Source organism: Panthera onca, chromosome B3 (assembly GCF_046562875.1).
Source record: "Panthera onca isolate mPanOnc1 chromosome B3, mPanOnc1 haplotype 2, whole genome shotgun sequence".
In the NCBI taxonomy this organism is placed as follows: domain Eukaryota; kingdom Metazoa; phylum Chordata; class Mammalia; order Carnivora; family Felidae; genus Panthera; species Panthera onca.
The window spans coordinates 30,875,142-30,899,721 of NC_138344.1; the positions used below are offsets into that span (position 1 = coordinate 30,875,142).

A 24,580-nucleotide genomic window follows, 5' to 3' on the forward strand; every position below is an offset into this window, starting at 1 on the left:
TTTTCCTTTGGCTCCATCACCTATGCATCCCACCAGAAGATGTACCTCTGGTCTCCAAACCCAGTATTAATGACAGCCTTTGTGCTCTGCCTTCACTGCCTACAGGCACCTCTCACTCAACTATTCTCAGCCCCTGTCTAGCTACTGGGATGGTGACCATCTTAAACCATAGTTCTGGGCCTACAGTCTGGGACTGTGCTGCTTGGACATTGTGTTGTGCAAGTCTAAGAATTTTAACCAGGTATTAAAGTCTTCTGCTGTTTGCTTCCATCTTTCCAACCATGATTTTCACGACTACAGCCACACTCGAAGATCCTTAATAATGCCCTTTTTGCCCTTTGCTGAAAATTACCTGCCCCTTCACTTCTGCCTGATGAAAGCGCTAAGACCCTACGTGAGTGCCATCTCCTCCATGAAGACTGTCCCAGTTTTCCTCAACTGGATGAATCTCTCTGCTCTGAGTTCTTATAAATGTCTATTTATACATACATTTCTGCCTTGCCTTGCCTTACTTAGCTCTTGCCATAGCATCAACCTAGTAGCCTAGGTCTACTCTTGAAGGGTGTAGAGTGAGCATCTCATCCAGCCTCTGTAATTGCACTCAGAAGCAGATGCGGTATGAATGTGTCTGCCTCGCCCACGGTAGGTGCTCAGAGAAGCGCCTGTTGCCTGAACGCCGGACTTCCTGCTTACACCATTCATTTTTAGGCAGCCGCCTAACAGAATGGGCCGGACAAGGTTAGGTTGCACAGCCAGGGGAGTCGGGGGACCTTCCAGCCAGTCGCTAGGGTGTCCCTACCAACCTCCCCCTACCCAGCTCCAAATGGGGTGTGAGTGTGAAGGAAGTGGGGCCGGGTAGCTCCGCTAGCTCCTCCTCCTAGTCCACCCTGCGGATCTCTGAGTCTCAGGTCCCCTTCCAGTCCTAGGGTCTCAAACTCGAAGTGGCGGTACCGGAGAGATAGGGGTCTCTGCCACGGATGCGCTTCGCACTCGCGGGTAGTTTAATTTATTTATTTATGTGTTTTTGGAGGGAGGGAGCGTTCAATGAAGGGGAAGAGGTGGAGCGAGGGGAGGAGGCGTGCCCAGGCTGACTGACGCTAGTGCTGGGGAGCCAATGGCCCGTGGGGGGCGTTCCCCCCCATTCAGGACTCCTCGCCTGGCTCGGAAGGTATGTTAAACAGCTGCTTTTAATTTGGTCTCCCCAATCTCAGGCGTTTGGGGGGCTAGCTCGTTGGCCTGTCGCTCTGGCCGGTCCGCCACGGTGCGGGCGCCGCGGGCCCCGGGACGGAGCTAGGGGAGGTTCGGAGTCCGGCGGCCGAGGGAGGCTCGGGGCAGGCCAGGAAGGAGAGCTCTTGGCGCCGCCCGCTCACCAGTGTGTGTGTTTCCAAGCCGGGCCGGATTCGTGGGGAGGGGGTCGGCCAGGCCTGGGGTCGCCAGTGCGCCGGCCGTGCTGCCTAGTTTATTTCACCGAGCAGTCGGTTTCGGTAGGTTTCGGCGGCGGACTGGGTAAAGGGGCGGGCAGGGGGAGATTTCCCCCCACCTCGCTCCTGGAATGCCTTAAAAAAACATATTGTAAAGAAGAAAATAGGGGATATTCCGTACACCGATGGGAACTGAGCCCGGGCTGCGGCGCGCGGGCTCGGCAGGGGGCGGCGGCCTGAGCCCGGCGGGCCAGGCCCACTGAGCCCGCGGCGCCGGGAGTTGGTCGAGAGCTGGAGTTAGCGAGCGAGCCGGAGCCCGCGGCTTTCCCCGCTAACCATGCTGGGCGAGGGCGGCAGCCGCGGGGAGGGTTTTGTTTCGGTCCGCAAACTTGTAGGAGGGGGCGGTGGGCGCGATTCGGAAAGGCGCGGGCGCCGTGGGCCGCGGTTGTTATGGACTCTGGGGGCGGGGGCAACGCCGGACTTGCGGGAGGGGCGGCCGGGGGAGGAGGCCACCGGAAAGAGCCCCTGGCGCCTGGGCACTAGCCTCGCGTGTCGGTCTGTGTTCTCCGAACTCCCGGGCCGTGGCAGTAGAGCCAGCATTCGGCGCCGGAACCCACCAGGCCGCGAGCCCGCGCGGAACTCGGCCCAGGGGTGTGGAAAACCTCCAGGAACTCGGCGGCGGCTTCGACCCGCGGCCCCAGCTGATCCCCTTGCAAACATGGAGCTGCCTCCTTCCCCGCCCACCCCAAGGCGGCGGCGGCTCCCTTCCCCTCCCCCGGCCGTGCCGCTCGCCCGCGGATGGTGCGGGGGCGGGGGCGCGGGCGTGTGAGCGCGCCCACGAGGGGGTGGCCTGAAAGGGGCAGTGAAGGTCGGAAACTGGGAAAACAGTCTCCACGCTCGGAATCGGGAAAAGGAAATGCATCAGCGGGCGGGGAGGGGCGCGGGGGGCGCGCCTGTCAGCCGGGATGGCGGCCGCGGGCTGGAAGGCGGGGCGCCGGCGCTAACCGCCGGGGTCGGGCGGGGCGCAGCCGGGAGAGGAGGTGCCGGGGCCGGAGCCCACGGAGCGCCGGGCTGCCCCTGCCTCCACTCCTTGGCCTAGCCTGTTTACTATCTACTCCAGCCGCCGCTTGTGCAACCCGCCTGGAGGGGAGCTGAGGGGCGGGGCCTTTCCCTCTCTCTTCCACCCACCTCGGGCTCCTCCAGAGGGCCCGCCTTCTCTTGTCTTCCACTGGCTGGGCGAGACTCCCTTTTTGCCTTCTCGGTTCTCGACTGGATGACATTCTCTTGAGCTCCGCCTATCGGAGGCCGGGCTGGAGTTTAAGTTGCTAGGATTTTTTTCCGTGAAGGGCGGAGGGAGGATTCCTGCGGCTTACGTGAGGCGCAAGGTCCCACCCCCACTCCTGATTGGTGAGACGGATAGTCCCGCCCCCTCCGGCAGGGTGAGCTAGGAGAGGGGGGAAGTCCACCCTCTGTTCTCCGCCCCCTCCCCTAGCCTGTGTGCGCGCTCGGCACATGTGTGAGTCCCGCCTTGCTCCTTCGAACTGTCCTCCCGCCCGGAAGTCCCGGGTTTGGAGTCCTTGGCAAGGGGCGGGGGGGGGGGGGGTGAGGAGGGCGGAGAAGGCACACAATGATTTCTCTAAAGCTGGAGATCTGGTAGCTTTGCGATGAAGTTGGTTTGACAGCATGAGTGGATTTGGAGGGCCCCGGCTCCAGGGGTTCAGCAGAGGCTAGAAAGAGGGGTAGGATCTGGCCTTCCTGGCCAAATACTAAGTTCTGACCCTGCGGCTTGGCTATTCCCGCGCCTCTTGATTTCCCGGAGATCGCTCTGAGCTTAAGCTTGAGAACGCCGCGGACACTGGCAGCCTGTCCTTAGTTGGCTTTATGTAAAACTCTGAGCAACCTAAGATTGGCCTGGATGCCTTTAGGCAAGATCCAGGGCGGTTCATCTCCTGTTGACAAAGAAGTCGGGGGTGGCCCAATCCTCCTTAGATTCGAAGTGGTTCTTGAGGTGCAGATGGGAGCGTCGTGTGGCACCCAGTTCCAAGGAGCAGGGGACGGCCGTAGAGTGAAAGGTAACCCTCGAAAGTTCTGTAAAAGTGCCGCTTCTTCCTAACCTCCTAGAGGTTTGGCCCGAGGGTCGCTTCAGTTGGTGTGACTTATTTTTAGAGCTCCGACCTGCTACAGGGCTTGGATCTCATCTGTTAGTTACTCATGGAGTTCCCAGTTTACTGCCTTGTCCTTGCGATTCGAAGCCATCCTTGGAGTCAGGCCCACCTGTTGCCAGCGATGGTTTCTTTGCCATCTCCACTGCGTTGCGGAGGGAGGACAAGATAGGACCTGGGAATGGGTTCCCAGGGGCCTGCCACTTGGGGACTGACACGGCTCTCTTGGGGGAGTAGCCTTTTTCGCTAGAGAGCGGGAAAACTCTAGTCCCGCCCCCTCCTTTCCTGGCGCTCCTTGAGCGCCCCCCAAAGCAGGTCCAGCGACCGTTCTCCGCCCGATTTTGGTAAAATAAATAAAAGCAAGTTAGACGTTGCAAGCACCTTGTGTTTGAAACATTATAATGTACACAGAGACGGCCTAGGAACTTCCATTAATCCTCGTTGGCCAAAGGAGTAAGGTGAACAGTCGTTCTTATCTTTTGTCACTAACTGTGGAATTTTTATTCTTTCTATGAAGTGTGGGGTGAAGGTTCATTTATGTCGTGGGCTGTTTGGTCTCCTTCAGTTCGAGTCCGAATGTGCCTACAAGATCTACCCCGGAGATCGCAAATGCCTTACACCTCACGCTCCGCCTTCCGGAGGCTTGCCAGGGCGGTGGCTGTTAGGGCCCTGCCTTCATTTTGATTATCCCCGCCCTCTTAGAACTGCATACTGAACTTTAGGGATTGTCGGTGTTAGAAGTGTGCAGCCACCCCAACTGCGGGCTGGCAACCACTGGGGCGATTTTTTGGCTTTGGTCTCCAGCGCTTAATTCTGTACTAACTGAAAGCTGTACGGATCCGGTTGCTCCGGATATTTGTGTTTACAAGGAGGCAGCGTGCGGAAATGTAAATTGTAAAGAAAGAATTCGATACGATGAGGTTCTTTCTTTCTCTCTCTTTTTTTTTTTTTTTTTTTTGGTAAGGGGGTCCTCCACGGTGGTAGTGCTGCTGCCTCTCCCTTTCAAGTCCCAGGGCATGGGATCCCGGCCGCTGAGCTCCGCGCCCCCTCCTGTTTCGGGCCCTGGAACTCTCTGCACTTCAGTCTCTAGTGTAAACATTCCACAAAAGGACTGCTAAGGTTCAGCCTCCTAGCGCGGGGCGGAGTCAACTCCTTCCTAGACGGACGTCCTGGCCAATGGAGGCTGCTACCGGCGCCGAGATATCCAATCGGATAGCTGGGGGCGGGGCCTGTCTCACTTACGGACATTTTACCCCACATCGGTTACTTACCTTCCTGGGGCAGCGAGAGAGCGAGGGGTAGCCTTCCAATGCGATGACCGGCGAGGGCGGGAGCCGACTTGTTGGGCCTGTGGCTGAGCCCGCACGGGGCGGGATGTGTGGAGTCCTCCAATGAGACGTGAAGAGCTCCCCTGCTTCCTCCAATAGTGTTGAGGCTTGGGGGTGGGATTCAGCAATTCGTCTCCAATAGGCGGGGTTGAGTTAGGGAAGCTCCCCGCCAATAGGGGCGTGGAGAAGGTGAGCGGCTCCCCCCCCCCACCCAGCAGAGGGGGAAGGGGCGGGCAGCCGGCAAGCAGGGTGCTGGGATTGGTTAAGTCTTTGACGGGCGGATAATGCGGCCTGTGGTGGAGCGAAGTTGAGTCTTCCCTCTGCGGGGCGGGCCGGGGGAGTGGGCGGGATTTCCCGGGTAACAGAGAAGCGGCCGCGGCGGTAGAGGCGGCGGAGACGGTTTCTCCATCTTTCCCCCCCTCCCCTTCCCCCCTCGGAGTTTCCCTCCCTCCCTCCCTCCCTCCTTCCCAGTCTGGGCACCGGGGCCTGTGACCGTTTCGTTAGCGGAGAGGAGGCTGCCAGTCCGCTTCGGCGGGCCTGTGCCCTGCTCCGTTCTCGGGGCCTCCCTGCTGAGCCCAAGGCTCACGCCGAGAGGGACACGCAGTGAGGAGCGGCCGAAGCAGCTTTGCGGTGAGAGCACGCCGGGCCGGGGTCGGGGCGGGGAGCCTAGTGGCGGGTAACACCGGACTCGAGGGTGTGTATTTTTAGGGGGGGGCTGACCTCCTCGGCTTCCCGTAGAGCAGGCGGGCGGGAGGTGTGTGGATGTGTGAAGGGGGTGGGGGGCGGAGCGGGGTAGATCTTCGTGCGGGAGGGGGAGGAGAGCGTAGTCCCGGTGCGCGCGGAGGGGGCGGGCTCTCGCGCCGCCGCTCAGGGGCGGGGCAGGCGCGCGCGTGCGATTGTGGAGAAAGGGGCGGGGCCGGCCCTGGCTAAGTGCTGTTTGCGGTCGACCACCCCGCCTGTCCTCCCGAGGTGGGCGGGGCCTCGGCTGGGCAGCCGCGCTCTGGCTTGCTGGGGTTGGGGGACGGGCAAGGGGTCTCCCGCGTGTGGCTTCGGGGCGCGGCAGGGAGGGGCGTGAAGTCCGCTTTCCTCCGCCTTCTCGGGATCCGGTTGGCCGGAGGGGCCGTACAGAGCCGTGATGCCACTCCTCCTGGCCGTCTCCCCCTCCCCCCGGTTTCCGCCTCCTTGGCAAATGAGGCGGGGTTCGGGAAAGCCCGCTGTCCGGTCGGGCTGGGAGTCGCGGCGCCCAGATTTGCCCCGCCCTACGTCTCCGTGGGGTGGGAGGGGCCCCCGCCGACTCTGAGCTGCGGAGGTGTCAGGACTTACTCTTGTGGCTCGGCCATGCCTTTTGCCTAGGGCAGAAGGGCCTGTGCCAGAGCTGTTGTCTCTGCTTAGTTCCATGCAGCATAGATGGCATCATGCAGCCTTGGAGGGTGGGAGCATGGTCACCGCCACTCCCCCCAGATTGTAATTATTGGGGCGCGGTGCTCAAGGTCCTTTCGTTGGAGTCTGCGGTGGAGTGGCTGCTCTTGCTGTGACCATGCTTCCTCAGCGGTGATGGTGGGGGGAGGGGCGGAGAGTTAGCAGAGACTAGAAATGTGGCCGAGGACAACCTTTCTTGGGAGTTCCCTTGAATGTTCAGTTACTGTGGCTGTACGGGGCGGGGTTTCCTTGGAGCCAATAGGGTGGTGGGTAGTTAGACTTGGCCACTGTTTAGGTGCCTTAGGACTTCAAACCGAGTTAGCCAGAAGTCTTAACAAGGCTGAAATTTAGAAAAGGGAGGGTTGGGTTTACATTTTACTATTTAAAATGACCTGTTTATAAAAGATAGTAATCTTAAAAAACCCTCAGACTGAATAAAATACTCTGATTTCTTCGATTCTTGCATTTTTGAATGTTTTCATTGTACAGATGGTTCTGCTATGTAAACTTAATTTCACAAAGAAATAAGTTGCAATTTAGGTAACTATAGGTGTTCTTAAAAAATCTCTTCTGGTTTTAATGCAATTCTGTTAGAACATCTAGATCACTTTCTGTTTATATTCTATAAAATACAGTGCTCTTGCCCTGTTTTATTACAGAGAGGGTGTAGTCGAGGACTAGTGTAGCTTTGTGTATGTGACTTTGGTAGCAGTGCTCTCCGACCTGTATTGGGGAGTTGCCCTAGGGCATTTCATTTTTAATGAACTATTTTAATTTTACATTAAGTTTTTGCTCTGACTTGGTACATTCTCTTTTCTTAAGAGAAATTACTTACGTATTTTTTATATTTTTCATGAGAAAATAAAAATGGAAGGAATATGTATTTATGGACTAATATCTGAGCAAGCCCTCTGGCTGATAATCTGAATTGAAGTTAAACTCTGGATTTGTGCTTTGCTCATTTGGGACTGAGAGCTTGGCCCTGTGCTATACGCATGTGAAGAGAGTCTCAATATCTGTTAAGGCAGTAGCAATGGCAAAGGTAGCTTTTCCATTTGAGTAATGGTGACTGTATTAGAATTGCTGTGGAGACAAAAAAACCTGGGTGTTTTTTTCTGGTGCATAAACTGACAAAGATATGGAAGGCAGTGGAGAATTTACCATGGAGGAAGGTTTGGTCAACATAGTTGTTTCCACCATTTGTGATGTTGTCTGTTGGGAAACATGGGAGACCTAATTCATGCCTTTAAAGAATATGTTGTCTGTTGGTGCACCAGGATCAGAAGTCCCACGATGACTGTAAGGATTCAAGTAAGAACCTGGATATACTATGTATGTTAGGAAAGTTTTCGTAAATGCTTCTTATCTCTTCAAATATCTGAGATATGTGTGTGTGTGTGTGTGTGTGTGTGTGTGTGTGTGTGTGTATAATCTCCACACCCTATAGGTTTGCCAGAGTTAAAGACCCCAGATAGATTGTTGGCATTTTGTAATTAAGAAGATTTCACCTAAAGAGTAAGATTTTTTTTTTCTTTTTTTTTAAGGAAAGAGGTATGTCGTAATTTGATGAGATTCCTGACAAAACATAGTCCTGTTGACATCTTCAGCGCAAACGATAACTGGAGATCTTTGCAAAGCAGATGTTAATGGCTGTGAATTTTAGTCGGAATTAAAAGATTATGTCCATGGCGTTCAGTAATCTAGTGAAGTGCTTTAAAAGGCTTTCTCACTCTTCTGAATAATGCCATTATTAAGAGTTTGTTAAGCTTTACTTTCTGTCGATTCTTCTAAAAATGAAAGTTAACATGCTTTTTAAAACTGTATCTTCTGTCTCCTTGAGTTATAACTTTCATTTATTGAGCCCTTATTATGTCCCAGGTGCGGAGTTGGGTACTGTTCATTTATTAATCCACTTACTCTTCATAACCCTGTCTAGTGGGTACTATGAAATCCATGTTTTAAAGATCCAGAAACAGTGACACAGAGAGTAAGTAGCTACACTAGGGTGTGAATCCTGGTGTTCTGGTTCCAGAGTCCATGTTCTTAACTCTGTGTCTCATCTAAGGATAGTAAACAGAAGGAGCAGTGTGCTTTTAAAAACAATTGTGGTAAAATATATATAACAAAACTTACCATTTTAACCATTATTATTTATTTATTTTACTTTTTTTAAATATTTATTTTTGAGAGAGCACAATTGGGAGAGGGGCAGAAGCGGGGAGGGACAAAGATCTGAATTGGGCTCTGCACTGACAGCAGTGAGCCCTGTGTGGGGCTCGAACTGATGACCTGTGAGAACATGACCTGAGCCGAAGTCAGACGCTCGAACAACTGAGCCACCCAGGTGCCCCCATTTTAACTATTTTTAAGTGTACAATTCAGTGGCATTCAGTACACTCGCTTTGTTGTGCAGCCATTGCCACCATCTGTCTCCAGAACTTTTTCATCTTCCCAAACTGAAACTCTACCCATTAAACAACAGGCCCTTTAAATCTCTACCCAGCCCCTAGCAACAACCTGTGTGTTTGACTTCTCTCGGTATCTTATGTAAGTGGAATCATGCCATATTTGTCCTTTTGTGTCTGGCTTATTTAACTTAGAATGATGTCTTCAGGGTTCATTCATGTTGCAGCATGTGTCAGACTTACTTTCCTTTTTAATGGTGTGTAATATTCCATTACATGTATGTATCTTTTGTTTTATTCATGTGTCCGTGGACATTTGGGTTGTTTCCACCTACTGGCTATTGTGAATAATGCTGCGATGAACATGGGAGTATAAATATCTCTCCAAGTACCTGCTTTGAATTCTTTTGGATATATACCCAGAAATGGAATTACTAGATCATATGGTAATTCTGTGTTTAATTTTTTGAGGAACGAGCAGTGTGCTTTTTCCCTCAACAGGGAAAAAATTGGGACTCAGATTCTAAAGGGAAATAGAGTCAACACCCGTTTATTGACCACCTTCTTAAACAGCTCTGGGCTGACACAGGAAGAGTTTGTCCCGGAAAAGTTTATGTTCTTAGAAGGAAAGGCAAATATACACATGGTAAATTTTACTACATATTAGTTTAGGTTGAGTGCCATAAGAGTCAAGTACAAAGAGCTGAAAGGAATTCAGAGGAGGGAGAGCCTGCCTTAGGGGTGGAGGAAGAGAGGACACTGAATGAGCAACAGGAGGGTGAAGTCTGAAATCATAGATCCAGTTGAAGTGGTTGTTGAATGAATGGCCTTAGACATCTCAAAGTACTCCCAGAAAGTGCTTTGGGGGTGTTAGAAGGGGTGGCATTATGTTGAAATCAGCACATGAATTGTAGTCTCTTCCAGAGTTTGTGAATCCCGTTCTCTTCAGTTTGCAGACCTGATTGCTTCTGCTGCTTTGGAAGGTATTTAAGAATGATAGTGAAGAAATTATGGACTTGGCACATATGTTACTGCTACCCTGTCAAGCTCAAGATATATTAATATGGTCAACTGTTGTTTCCTAATACTTTTCCTTCACATGTCTTCTTGTTTCTACTTCAATAAGTGAGTAGTAGAAGTAATGTCTTAAGGATTTTTATCTTGTTACAGATTTAGTAAATAATTCTGGATGTTTGTCTTTTGTTGAGGATAAGATTAGCCAACAGCATACTTGGGTAGTCTGTCATTCTGTCATTTATTATGTCTATTCTTTTCTAGTATTTCAAGGAATTTTGTTTTCATGCCATATTTTTTCCCTTCCTTCCTTCCTTCCTTCCTTTCTTTCTTTCTTTCTTCCTTTCTTTCTTTCTTTCTTTCTTTAAGAAAGAGTGTGTGTGCATAAGTGGAGGAGAGGGGCAGAGAGAGAGGGAAGGAGAGAGAATCCCAAGCAGGCTCCATACTCAGCACGGAGCCCAGTGCACACAGCTCAGTTCCACAACCCTGGGACCATGATCCCAGCCGAAATCAAGGGTCCAAGAGTCCGATCGATGCTCAAATGACTGAGCCACCCAGTTGGTCCTCTTTTTAAATATGAATTCTAATTATCTTTAGAAAATTAACCTGTCTTTTTTTTCTTTTTAAATGTTTATTTATTTTTGAGAGGCGGAGGAGGGGCGCAGAGAGACGGGGACAGAATCCCAAGCAGGTGCTGTGCTGTCACCACAGAGCCCAGTGTGGGGCTCAAACTCATGAACTGTGAGATCATGACCTGAGCTAAGATCAAGAGTTGGCATTTAACCGACTGCGCCACCCAGGTGCCCCAACAGGTACCTGTCTTGTCTTTTAACAAGACATTAAAAATACCAAAAAACCTTGGCTTCCTTTAATATTGTAATTTTCTTTTTGGTCCTTTTTCTCCAAAAGACGTACCTAGTGAGATTCATCGGCATTCATAACCACGTGCATAGAGGTTTTTGTTCTTAAACATTTGTGGGCAACTGGCTTTCCTCAGCGAGAGCTGCGCCAATAACAGTCCATCTAGACTGGAACTTAACTTTTTGTGGTGGCCTCAGTGCCTAGGATAAGATTGGCACACAGTTGGTGATAAAAAGTATACAAACTGAACTCTAATTGCATTTTAAAGTTTGTTAACTAGAGGCTACTTCTATTTAGTTGCAATTGGCTTCAAAGTTAGGCATTTATTAGTAGCAGTTTCTAAGGCAAACCTCTCTTTTTTGCCCCTCCCTTCTTTTGCTTTCCTGTTACCCACGCCTTTCTGTCTTGTGTGTCTGCATGTTATTTGTGCTTAGAGCATCATGGCTGAGGGCACTTCTTCCGTCCTCCAGGGCGAGGCTTGCTGACTTGTGGGCTATTGAAGGATATACAGGCCCATAATCCCTAATCTGCAGCTCTGAAATGCAAGAATTTTTGTTTTGGTTTTTGATAAATTTGGTTCCACAACTAAATAAACTTGGTTCCACAACTAATTAAGGGCCACAACCTGGTTTTAGGGTGTCGTACTTGGTGCAGAAATCTGAATGCACTTAATTAAGGAGAATTACCTTCCTAAAATCCAAACCATGCTGGTACCTCCCAAATTTCTTTAACTGGGGACCTCTCCCCTGTACTATAGATAACCATAACCAGCGGCCCACTTCATATTTCCTCTTGGATATTTAATAGGCATCGCGACTTCTCTTTCTCTGTCTTTTTCATATCTGGTCTTCAACAAATCCCCCTATTTGCTCTGTATTGATCATGTAACGCCACCACCACTACCACCCTACTCCCAACTATGGCAGTGAATGCAACTACATCTCTAGCTTGAATTATTTCAGTTACCTTAATTGTTCTCTCTTGCTTAGTTATTGCCTCTCTTCAGTCTGGTCTTAGCACAGCAATCCAAGTGAGTCTTTTATTTATTTACTTTTTAAAGTTTATTTATTTATTTTTTTTTTTTTGAGAGAGAATGTAAGCAGCGGGGGGGGGGGGGGGGAGAGAGAGAGAGAGAGAGAGAGAGAGAATATCCCAAGGAGGCTCCGTACTGTCAGCTCAGAGTCGGACTGGGGGCTCGAAATAATGAACCGTGAGATCATGACCTGAGTGGAAGAGTTGGACACTTAACCAACTGAGCCACACAGGTGCTCCCCAAGTGAGTCTTTAAAACTTCTTTTAACTCAGACCATGTCATTTTTCTGCTTCAAAGCCACCAATGGCTTCCCAGTTCAGTCTGATTATTAAGCTCGAGTCCTTATGACCTCTGAGAACAAATACATATGCTCCCTACCTACTGTCCTCCCCACCGCCCATTACCTCTCTGATTCATTTGCTACCAGTCTATCTTTCCTCCATTCTGCTCCAGTTACACAGCCTTTTTGCTGTTCTTGGAAACTATCAAGCACATGTATGCATCAGGGTCTTTGCATTTCCTGTTCCTTCCACATACAATGCTTCCTCGCTGATTTCTACATGGCTAGGTCTTCACTTCCTTTACTCAAAAGTTACCTTATCAGTGAGGTATTCTTTGGTCATTTGTATGTAAAATTTCAAAAACCCTTCTCTTCTTTTTCTTCTTAGTGCTTGCCACTGTCTAGTGTTCTGAGCACTTGGTATATTGTCTTTTCTGCCACTAAAATATAAATTTTGTGAGGGAGGAGATTTTTGTTTGGTTTACTGCTATATCCCCAGCCTCTAGAGCAACACCTGACACATAGTATGTACTCCAGTATTAGAGGGTGCATGCATGAATGAATGAGTGAATGATTTGATTTCCGCCATAGACAAGACCGTATGCTATGCACAGTGGAGGATACAAAGCTGGTTAAAGGTGTATATGTGCCCGTGCTTTTGTGGGGGCACACCTATAGCTAATAGGATAAAGGAAGGATGAGGTAAGTGACACATCTACCTATCCCTACTTATCCCTTTAACTGTCTCCAGTCCTATGCTTTACATTGCTTCCTTTTTCTTTTTTTAATGTTTATTTGTTTTTGAGAAGGAGAGAGAGCACAAGGGGCAGAGAGAGAGGGAGGCACAGAATCTGAAACAGGCTCTGAGCTGTTATTAGCACAGAGCCCGACGTGGGGCCCGAACCCATGAACCATGAGAATATGATCTGAGCCACAGTTGGACACTTAACCAGTTGAGCCACCCAGGTGCCCCTGCAATGCTTTCTTTAGCTAGTTACCTTCTGTTAAACTCAGTCTGTTGTTTTATACCATTCTCAGGTAATTTATACAAAACTTGTCACATAAACTAAATGTGTCCTTTAGAACAGAGACACAGGATGATTTCCTTCTTTCATATTCTACTACTGTTAATGCTTAAATTTTTTTAAACTTTTTATTTTGAAATAATTTTAGACTTCAAAAGAAGTTGCAAAAGTAATACAAAGAATTGTCGTATAGGGGTGCCTTGGTGGCTCAGCCCATTAAGTATCCAACTTTGGTTCAGGTCATGATGTCACAGCTTTGGAGTTTGAGCCCCACGTTGGGCTCTGTGCTGACAGCTCAGCAGCTCCTGGACTCTGCTTCAGATTCTGTCTCCATCTCTCTCTGCCCTTCCCCTGCTCATTCTCATTCTCTCTCTCTCTCAAAAATAAATAAGCACTTAAAAAAAAAAAAAAGTTGTTATGTAGGGTTCATCCAGATCTCCCTAATGCATCTTACAAAACTAATACGGTGAGCTAGATCAAAAAGTTAACATTGATGCAGTTTTTAATACATTTTGAGTTGAACTAAAGTTTCCTGGTCATTTTTTGCCTACAGAATCTGTCTGTCTCTCTCTCTCTCAAAAATAAAAGAAACATTAAAAAAACATTAAAAATATGTATTTATATTTGGGAGAGAGACAGAGTGCAAGTGGTGGGGTGGGGGGAGGGCAGAGAGAGAGGGAGACACAGAATCCGAAACAGGCTCCAGGCTCTGGGCTGTCAGCACAGAGCCCAACATGGGGCTTGAATTCACAAACCATGAGATAATGACCTGAGCCGAAGTCAGATGCTTAACCAACGTAGCTACCCAGGTGCCCCTTTGAGTTTCTTTTTGAGCAGTGCTAACTGCTTGTAAAGATTTATATTTCATGACTTTTATTCTTTTTTTTAATGTTTTTATTTATTTTTGAGACAGAGACAGAGCATGAGCAGGGGAGGGGCAGAGAGAGAGAGGGGGAGACACAGAATCCGAAAAAGGCTCCAGGCTCCGAGCCATCAGCACAGGGCCGGATGCGGGGCCCGAACTCACGGACTGTGAGATCATGACCTGAGCTGAAGCCGGACGCCCAACCGACTGAGCCACCCAGGTGCCCCTTTTATTCTTTATTATATAGGTCTTTAAAAGAAGAAAGAGAGGGGCACCTGGGTGGCTCAGTTGGTTGGGCATCCAGCTTCAGCTCAGGTCATGGTCTCATGGTTCCTGGTTTGTGTTGAGCTTTGTGCTGACAGCTCAGAGCCTGGAACCTGCTTCAGATTCTGTGTCTCCCTCTCTCTCTGCCCCTCCCTGTTAATGCTCTGTCTCTCTCTCCAAAAGTGAATAAACATCAACATAAGCAAACAAACAGAATTTACTTACTTTCTTTTTAATGTAATAAACTCATTTTAGCTATTACCATTTATAATTCCGACCTATATTATGGGATCTTAATGATCTTCATTTTTCTATAGCTTGAAACATTTTGGTATTACATCATCTTAGGAAGTATTTCATCATTGCTCATCAGATATTCCTAACTATGCTTAAAAAGACTAAGGGGCGCCTGGGTGGCTCAGTCAGTTGGGCCTCTGACTTCAGCTCGGGTCATGATCTTGACCTCTGAGTTCGAGCCCCATGTCAGGCTCTGTGCTAACAGCTCAGAGCCTGGAGCCTGCTTTGGATTCTGTGTCTCTCTGCCTCTCGTTCTCTCTCTCTCTCTCTCAAAAATAAATAAACCTTAAAAGTTAAAAAAAAAAAAAGATTAAAATGATAAGAAAAGGGAAGACTGATAGCATTGCCTAGAAAGATAATGCAGTGGTAAAATAAATCATCACTATTACACTTCAGTTTTCTTACTGCTCTGCCTGAAGCATTACAGCATCTTTCAAGAAAGTCTACAAGAATTGGGAGATGCCATCTTAAACATTCTGTAAGATGTTAGCATTTGGAGAATCTGAGTGAAGGATATACGACCATTTCTTATACTATTTTACAACTTTTTAAAGCTTTTGGTAAATATATTTGGTAGTCCAGAATTTTTTCCCCCCCTGTAACAGCAAAGAGAGGAAAACTAACAGAGGAAGATATTACGCAGCAACCGGAGGAGCTAGTGGATAGATACAGTCCAGCAGACAGCAGCAGGCTAGACTGGGATGATGATGGTGAAATTGGGAGCCAGTTTGCAAACTGCGTAGTCTTTAGATGACAATATGATGAATTTTCTCAGACTGAAGACCTTATGAGTGTACAATGTATTTTTGAGGGGGGGAAAAAGAAATAATGATGTCCTCATCCAGGTAGTTCAGCAGGAAGGACTTTGAAACACAGCATTTCAACATGAATCAAAGCTATTTCAGTCTGCTTAAAGGGTATACAAGTGTATTCTTCTAGGATGTTCATGCACCAAAACTAACTTGTAAGTGGACACATGCTAAAGGCAGGTGTACAGAGGTGATTGGAAGGAAACAGGATATAGAAATGAAAACACATCATTGGATCGAGCATTAAAATTTTTTTTTTAATTTATTTTAAAGAGAGAGAGGTGTGGGGAGAAGGGGCAGAGAGAGAGAGGGGAAAAAGAATCCCAAGCAGGCTCCACACCGTCAGTGCAGAGCTCAGTGCAGGGCTCAGACTCATGAACCATGAGATCATGACCCGAGCCAAAATTGAGAGTTAGACATTTAACCAACTGAGCCACCCAGGTGCCCTTTTTTTTTTTTTTTTTTTAAATGTTTGTTTATTTTGAGAGAGAGAGAGAGAAAGGGAATCCCAAGCAGAGTCCACACTGTCAGCGCAGAGCCCAGCGTGGGGCTTGAACTCATGAACTGTGAGAACCTGAGCTGAAATCAAGAGTCCAGTGCGTAACCAACTGAGCCACCCAGGCACCTCTGGATTGATCATTCTAATTGGTATTTAGTAGCCTAAAACTGAGAATGCTTGCAGTTATGGAACAAAAAACATGATTGTCCCCTCTTCAACAAAATTAAAAATTAATTTTCAAAGTATTATGTTTGGTGATGAAAGAAAAAAGATGTCATTCTGTAGCATTAGTGATGATAAGCTAGAACTTTATTAGAGATGTATCTGGAATCAAAATTTACAGATTTACAGAATGACTGTGTTCCAACTTCATGCATGATAGTTGATGACTAATCAGTTGCACTTTAAAGGATATTGCCTAGTTGAGATATTTATATCTTCAAAACCAGGAAAATAAGGAATAAAAATTTGGATTTGCTATTTAAATTCTTACTGAGGTTTCTAATAAAGTTGCTTTTCATTCAAATGGTAAATGATACGTTTTTTCTGATACACCCGAGGGTTCAAGGTGAATCACATGTCCTAAAGAAAAGCAACGATATCTTTTGCACAACCAAGATGACTATTCTGAGCTACCTTGGTAAAAATTGTCATACCACAGTATGACATAATTCCACCAAAGCTCATAAAAGGTATGTGCCAAATGATGTTGTCATTAATTAGATCCAGATTTCTCAACTTGGCACTATTAATATTTTGGCCGAATAATTCTTTGTTGTGGAGGGTTATCCTGTGCATTGTAGCATGTTTGGGAATTCATGAGATGCCTTAACTGTGACAACCAAAAATGTCTTCTGACATTACCAAATGTGCCCCAGCGGCAAACTCTCCTGGTTGAGGCCCACATCATTAGAAGAAGAATGTAAGACAGTTTGGGGAGGCTTGGGTATTAGATGTGTAGTGTGTTAAGAATGGGTTGTTGGGGTGTCTGAGTGGCTCAGTCAGTTGAGTGTCCGACTTTGGCTCAGGTCATGATTTTGCGGTCTGTGAGTTCAAGCCCCACCTCGGGCTCTGTGCTGACAGCTCGGAGCCTGAAGCCTGCTTCAGATTCTGTGTCTCCCTCTCTCTCTGCCCCTCCCCACTCATGCTATGTCTCTCTCTCTCTCTCTCTCTCTCTCTCTCTCTCTCTCTCTGTCAAAAATAAATAAACATTTAAAAAAAAAAAAAAGATGGGTTGTTAATTTCTGTGTAAAATGGGAAATCTAAATAGGTTGCCTTTTTCATTTATTCTGGGATACTTTTTATTTCCCAGCAGATTTAAATCCAGAACTGGATTCGGATAGGTTTTGAAGTAGACTATGGTGGGCAATTGCAGGAGATCGAAGAGTGTAATTACATTTCACTTTATGCTTTGATACAAATTTCTTTGCTTTTAAAAAGAAACTTTACATTTTTTCCACAGTATTTATTGATGTAAATTGACCAGAACACATTTTAATGTGATTTTACGTGATGCTGACCATCAATAAGAGAATAATTTCAGAGGATTTTTTTCATTATTACATAAATAAAGGAACTTAAAAATGTGTCTAATTCAAGATAACAATACAAAATTAAGAGACACTAAAGGGTCAACCATAAATTTAAAAATTTCAAAAATAAAGTTTTGTATACTTAAAAGCCTCCGGAATAGGGTAGTTTGGTTTGTTGCATACACTTTCCTACTTTGAGCTTATCTTGGCTAAAATAATTCTGTTGTATCTCTTTAAACTAATTTGTGAAATTTAATCTAAATGAAAAGATAAGATTCTTTAAAGTTGGATTTTTCAGGGGCGCCTGGGTGGCTCAGTCGGTTGAGCGGCCGACTTCGGCTCGGGTCATGATCTCACTGTCCGTGAGTTCGAGCCCCGCGTCGGGCTCTGTGCTGACAGCTCAGAGCCTGGAGCCTGTTTCGGATTCTGTGTCTCCCTCTCTCTGACCCTCCCCCGTTCATGCTCTGTCTCTCTCTGTCTCAAAAATAAATAAACGTTAAAAAAAATTTTTTTTAATAAAAAAATAAAATAAAGTTGGATTTTTCATTTGGATTTAAATAATCATGGAGAACTGTCTGGGTTTCTAGGAGGCCAACTTTTTACTGTGAATGAAGACATTTTTGGTTGTAGAACTGGAAAAATGTTTTTTTATTTTTATCATTCAGAAAGGGTTAGCTTTTACCTCTGCCTTTCTTAAATTTGTCTAAAATGTGACACATTCACTCTCCCCAGTTGTTCTACCCTTTCCCAGAAGACCGCCTTGCAGTATTACAGTTACCCTGTTCTCCTTGCTTTATTTGGGTGTTACGATTTCTTTGCGTGATGATATGGAGCTATTCCCACTTTTTATTGTAACACATGGCCAGATGACTTTTTAGTGTTCTGCTGCCATTGTTTGTTCACATGAGTCTGTCTTCACTAGTTTCTATCTCTCAAAGTGCTTTTCCTTGTTTAAATTCTGTCTTCATAGACTGGAGTTCTGATAACAGTGTAAGCCCCAAATCTGGAACAGTTGGAGACCAAAGTGGCAGATGAAAATCATGTCAGCTGAAGCAGGGCTTGAAAGTAGCTTTGTGTCTGACTCTTGTGGCTCCATTATTGGCATTCGAATACTTTATAGTCTGGAATTTCACTGTCCCTCTCTGCAAGCAGGTTACTATTGTCTGTCCAGTATTTCTACTCCAGATTGGTCACGTATTCCAAGGAAAGTCTAGCCTCTTGCCGTGTGACCTTGAACAAATCACTTAATTTCTTTGCATATCAGTTTCCCTCTAAATCGTGTTCTGGGTATACCCATCTGACAGGACTGTGGGGAGGAGCACAGTAACTTGTTCCAGGCCTGTTTGGAAGACTTGGTTGTTGTGGGGCAGGGAAATCTGCCCTATTCAGTGCTGGTGCCCCAGCAGGAAGCAAAGGGTCTGGCACATGTAGATTGTCAGGAATTATTTGTGGAATAAATGAATTGGCAAAGACTGTAAATAGCTCTTTATACTTGTAAGTACCAAGTTACTGTAATATTTTAATCTCATCCTGTATACCTGCTATGCCTCAATTCATCCTTAATTTTCAAGACATAACCAAATATTTACCTTCTCTGTAGAGTTGTTTTTTATTTTTTTCCGAGTATACACATATCTACTCCTTTCCAAATTTGTAGTACTTACTTGTAGCACTTATGAGTTGGTTTGTATTGTTAGCCTTTTCTCCTAACATCGTATTAAGAACAATTTCAAATATACAGCAAAGTTGATAGAATTTTATAGGGAACACCCATGTACACACTGCTTAGATTTTACATTACCGTTTTTACAGTACTTACTTTGCCATATATCCATCTGTCCAGTCCTCCATCTATTAATCCAAACTAATTTCTTGATGTATTTCAAAGTAAGTTTCAAACATTAGTACATTTTTACCTAATTACTGGAATATGCGTGTCCTTATCTAGAGTTTAGTATTTGTTTATAGCTTTTTCCTTCTGATGCGAAATTTGCAATAAAATGCACAAATCTTAAGAGTACATAGTGTGTGGGTGTTGAGATCACACTGTATATATTCTGTAGCTTGTTCTTTTCACTTAATAGTATGTTTTGGAGGGCTTTCTTTATAGAGGAACCCCAGTCTTTCTAATTGCTACATAGTTTTCCTAATATCAATGTATCAAGTTTATTCAGTTATTGATAGATATTTAGATTTTTCTTACTTTGCTCTAGTAGATATACTTGGCAGATGTATAAGATACTTAGAAGTAGAATTGCTGGGTGAGAGGGTATGCCCATTTTAAATTTAATGTTTTTTTTTAATGTTTATTTTTGAGAGAGAGAGAGAGAGAAACAGAGTGTGAGCTGGGGAGGGGCAGAGAGAGAGAGAGAGGGAGACACAGAATCCGAAGCAGGCGCCAGGCTCTGATCTGTCAGCACAGAGCCCAATGTGGGGCTTGAACTCACACCGTTAGAGCATGACCTGGGCCAAAGTTGGACACTTAACCGACTGAGCCACCCATGTGCCCCTGCCCATTTTAAATTCAATTTAAAAATTTAGTGAATGCCGCAAGTTGCCAACCAAACAGTCCAATTTTAAAACTTCTACCAGTAGTATTTCCCTATACCCTTACCCACACTCAGTATCATCATTTTCTTTTAATTTTTGCCTGTTGCTTTGGGGTAAGTTATCATTTTACTTTATATTTCTTTGATTACTAGTGAGGCTGTATGTGGTCTTCCCAACTAGTTTCTAAGCTTTTGTAGGGCACCTAACACCTTCATATATGCTCCCTGAATTTGCTAATTGAATAAATGAATGCCGCAAAAGCTTTCTTACTCTATGGGGTTGAGGCTGAAAAAAAGGATGAATGAGCCTAGTGTGGGAGAGGTTAAAGAAAGCTGAAGTTGCTCAGTGCATGTGTGTCTTAAGTAAGTAAAGGGACTCTTCCTCCTTTATTTCTTCTTCTGTGAGAGATAGGAGATAGTGAAGTGGGTAAGAATTCAGGCTCTGGAGGCAGATTTGGCGAATTGCTACTCCAGCTTTGCCTGTTAGCTGTGCAGCCTTGAGCAGTTTACTTAATCTTTGTATTTCAGTTTCTTCATTCATAAAATAGAGAATAATAGCACCTTGCTTATAGGGTTGTTGTGGGGATTATGATAATATTTGTAAACTGTGTAGAATGGTCCTTGGGTTTCATTATATGCTATTTTTTTAAGTTTATTTACTTTAGGAGAGAGAGAACATGAGCAGGGCAGGGGCAGAGAGAGGGGGAGAGAGAATCTCAAGCAGGCTCTGTGCTGTTGGTGCAGAGCCTGATGAGGAGCTTAGTCCTATGGCTGTGAGATCATGACCCAAACTGAAGCCAAGAGTTGGACTCTTAACCGACTGAGCCACCCAGGCACTCCAGATATGCTATTATTATGTTAACTATTATTGTTATTCTTTCCCTCTGCATAGTCAGTATTTGAGTGTCTGTGAGAGGACTGTGGGCAATGCAGACAAAGTTGAAAGGACCCTACCTAGAAGAAGCTTAGAGATGTTGGGAAAGCCCTGAGAAGAACAGACTGGATTCCCAGCCAGAATATTATTAGACTGTTTGTATCCTGTAGGAAAGAAAGGGTCCTTCCACAGAGGAATATTAACAAGGGACTCTGGAATCTCCTCAGTGTTAAGGATTGTTAGAGTCAGAAGAAATCTTAGAAATGATCTTTTCCAACCTTCTCATTTTGTAGTTGGAGAAACAAACTCACATGGAATGAGGAAGTTGTTGAAATGTACATAGCCCCTTAAATTAGCAAGTCTAGCACCATTGTCCTCTTACTCCTGGCCTGGTGCTCTCTCATGATACCATTTAATTGTTAAACAATTGATATTTTAAAAATTAGACCACAATTATAGTACTAGGTTTTGAGTGGAGTTACGAAGAAGTACTTGAATGTTTTTGTAGCATGTAAACATGTAATTAATATTAGGAATGATGGCATTTGAGGAGAAAACTAGAGAATAAAGAAAAGAAAGGTATACTTTTGTCTTTTTAAATTGGAGGTTATTTTTCAACTGTGTAGTCCCAAATTCAGACTATGTGATTATTTACATTTCTGTCTTTTGGTTATGGAACACTATCTACTGTGGGGGCTGTGTGTGCAGTCATGCACTTAAACTAGCCAGTGATCACATCTCCAGCATGGAATAGACAGTTGGTTCTGGGAGTTGAGCTTATAATAAATTTGGGCAACTTGTCCTAAGTTGTACACATCAGGGGCACCTGGGTGGCTCAGCCGAAAGAGCATCTGACTCTCCATCTAAGTTGTATACATCACATTGGAGTGTGAATTTGGTTTGCATGTCAATGTTTTTGGTTTCTGCAGGTTTTGTAGTGCATCACTGAGCATGAGCACAGAATGAAGCGACGTTTGGATGACCAGGAGTCACCGGTGTATGCGGCCCAGCAGCGTCGGATCCCTGGTAGCACAGAGGCTTTTCCTCACCAGCACCGGGTACTTGCCCCTGCCCCTCCTGTATATGAAGCAGTGTCTGAGACCATGCAGTCAGCCACGGGAATTCAGTACTCTGTGACACCCAGCTATCAGGTAAACTGGAGCCTACCAAGGGACTAGGTGTAAGGGAGGAGCATTGGTGATTTCATCCAATTAAAAAAATTGTTTACCAAGCATTCAGTTACATGTAAAATTATATTTATGGTATATGTGTAAGTAAGATGTAACAAATAACAAAAATAATGTATACTTGTGTACCTACCTCACAGACTTTTTAAAATTATTTTTATTTTTTAAGTGTTTTTAAGTAATCTCTGTACCCTACCTGGGGCTTAAACTCACAACCCCAAGATCAAGAGTTGCATGCACCACTGACTAAGCCAGCCAAGTGCCCCTAAATCATTTTGTTTATACTGCTAGACAATAAAATTGTTTAGTTTGGTATTTTTGAATGTTATGTAAATGAAAACATATATTTTCTTCTTCTTCTTTTTTTAAGGTTTTATTTTTAAGTAGTCTCCACACCCAACTTGGGATTCGAACTCACAACCCTGAGATCAAGAGTCACATACCCTTTCCACTGAGCCAGACAGGCGCCCCTATATTAACTCACTTTTTTTCTCTCAGTGTGGTTCCCAAGACTTACCTGTATTTCTGTGTGTAAATAATTGAGTCATTTTTACTGTTATTAATTACATGAATATATTCCATTTATCCATTTTTCTGTTGCTGCACAATCAGGCTGTTCCAGATTTTTATTGTTTTAAAGGTGCTGTGTGGCTGATTTTAGGTATTTCTCCTAGTGCAGTGGTGCTCATGGTGGCAATCCATGACAAGATAAGCTTGCATCAGAATTTAAATCAATGTGCTACTTTTTTTTAATTAAAAAAACCCTTGCCATGGGGAAAAAAAGACAGCTGAATTAAACAGTGTACTTATTAGTGAAATAGTTGGTTTACATTCTGGTGCAAACTCCTTCTTATCTTGCAGACCGCTCAGTAGGTTTGAGGGCACATGAAGAAGACTTTCTTGGGTATCTAGGAGAGAGAGGGATTGCTGGGTCATAGAGTGTGAGCGTCTTCACCGTTAGCAGGTAACGTCAAATTGTTTTTCAGAGTTGTACCAATTTATATTTCCACCAGCATTGTATATTCCTTTTGTCCATGTCCTGGCCGATGATGATCTTTCATCTCTTCTGTGTTTACTCTGTTTTGTGGAAATGGAAGGAATTTGGGTTTTGCCCTTTTTAATTATGAAAGTAAATATCACCATGGTTATTTATTTTTTTTAAAGATATAAGATGACTTCTTCCTCTGACTTTTCAGGCTTTAACCGATTTGTGCATTTCTTGGGTGTCCAAAACTGTATGCATATACAAGCGTATCTGTATTTACCTGCCTACCTATCTGGATACACTTCTTTTTACATAATTTGTATGATACAGTATACATTGTTCTGCTATTTGCTCTTTTCACTTAATATATAGCGGACAACTTTCCACTTGAATACATTTGTATAGATTTAAGTAATTTTTTTTTTTTTTAATTTTTTTTAACGTTTATTTATTTTTGAGACAGAGAGAGAGAGAGAGCATGAATGGGGGAGGGTCAGAGAGAGGGAGACACAGAATCCGAAACAGGCTCCAGGCTCTGCGTGGGCAGCACAGAGCCCAACGTGGGGCTCGAACTCATGGATCGCGAGATCATGACCTGAGCCGAAGTCGGCCGCTCAACCGACTGAGCCACCCAGGCGCCCCTTAAGTAATTTTTTAAAAAATCACTTCATTTATATTCCTCCATTCTAGGTCAGTCTGAACCATAATTTATTTAACTGGTCTGGAGAGAGAGGCGTTATTCAGCCTAACTCGTTAGTGACTTTTAGAACAGTATGGCTGGTACGGGGAACATAAATTGGTGTAATCTTTCTTGAGAGCAATTTGACAGTTTGTGTCAGAATCTTTAATTCCATTTTGACCTAACAATTCATAATTCCATAAATTTCTCAGAATTTAGTATAAGAAAACAAAGAAGATGGAAATCCAGGTGAAGTAGGTGATGGTGAGTCCTTAGGTGTCATTCTTTATCAGGAGTCCCCCTTGAAGCAGTATCGTGCCCTCATAAGGGGCTGAGGACTGCAGTCAGAGGACTGCTACAAATCGAATCTTTAGGTTTGGTCTTAGAAGAAAGAAAGGCTGCTTGTTTTCCTTGGGACTATTTCCTACACTTGGGATGATCACATATATTCACAGGCTAGGAACTATAATGTGCTCACATAAAGCCTGTCATCTCAAGTGTTTATAAGCTCCAATTAATAGTCTTCTAAAAAAATGTTCAAAACATGCAAGTTGGAATATAGAAGCTCAGAATAATAACCCTTCTTTCAAGAGACATATTAGAGCATTTAGAATTGTCTAAATAGTGTCTTTTTACTCCTAATGTGTATTGTATTGTTTGTGTGGATTTGTAAGTAGTCGTCTGTCTCCCACCCTCCCCTCTGTCTAGGGGAATCCTTATAAATTTATGGGGTCTGGGTGAGGGGGGAAACATCCTCTCTTAAGTTGTGGTATACAACTTCCATTGTTTAGACGAAGTCTCAGGTTGTTTAGACTCCTTATTGTGGAGACATGGCAAATCAGGTATCTTGTCCTTAGTTGTCTTCTGTGGTGATTAACAGTTCTGAAATAGGAAAATGAAAAAAGCTTTGGAAATTTTATGTAGCATTTTCTGCAATAGAAATGGAAGGAAAGGGGCTTGGGCTTTATTTCACTCTGATCTTACAAGAGGATGAGAGAAAGAATAGAAAATAATTATGTTTGAGGCCAAACCACTAACAGTTTGGAAGAAAGTTTTATTTAGCAAATGAGGATAAACAAAATAAACAAATAA

General features: G+C 45.1%; 1 protein-coding gene and 1 long non-coding RNA gene across 4 annotated transcripts in view; one reads left to right on the forward strand and one right to left on the reverse strand.

Moving 5' to 3' along the window:
- The first annotated feature begins 1,147 nt into the window (after positions 1–1,147).
- Positions 1,148–24,580, forward strand: part of SIN3A (SIN3 transcription regulator family member A) — a 74,138-nt gene continuing 50,705 nt past the window's right edge. The window contains exons 1-2 of one of the 2 annotated variants that reach the window (XM_060618015.3): positions 1,148–1,168; positions 21,567–21,788. In XM_060618015.3, the coding sequence (XP_060473998.1) occupies positions 21,600–21,788 (189 nt within the window). In that variant the 5' untranslated portion in view covers positions 1,148–1,168; positions 21,567–21,599. Of the gene's footprint in view, positions 1,169–5,254; positions 5,542–21,566; positions 21,789–24,580 lie in introns of those variants that run through there. The other variant, XM_060618014.3, reaches the window with a different exon arrangement.
- On the reverse strand, positions 3,839–5,744 carry LOC132668871 (uncharacterized). Of its 2 annotated transcripts, XR_014137790.1 has the most exons (3): positions 5,632–5,744; positions 4,855–5,018; positions 3,839–4,669 (listed from the first exon to the last, which is right to left on the reverse strand). It is a non-coding gene; the product is annotated as an uncharacterized LOC132668871 (long non-coding RNA). The 2 variants fall into 2 exon arrangements; XR_009605823.3 differs by lacking the exon at positions 5,632–5,744 and having other exon boundaries at positions 4,855–5,238.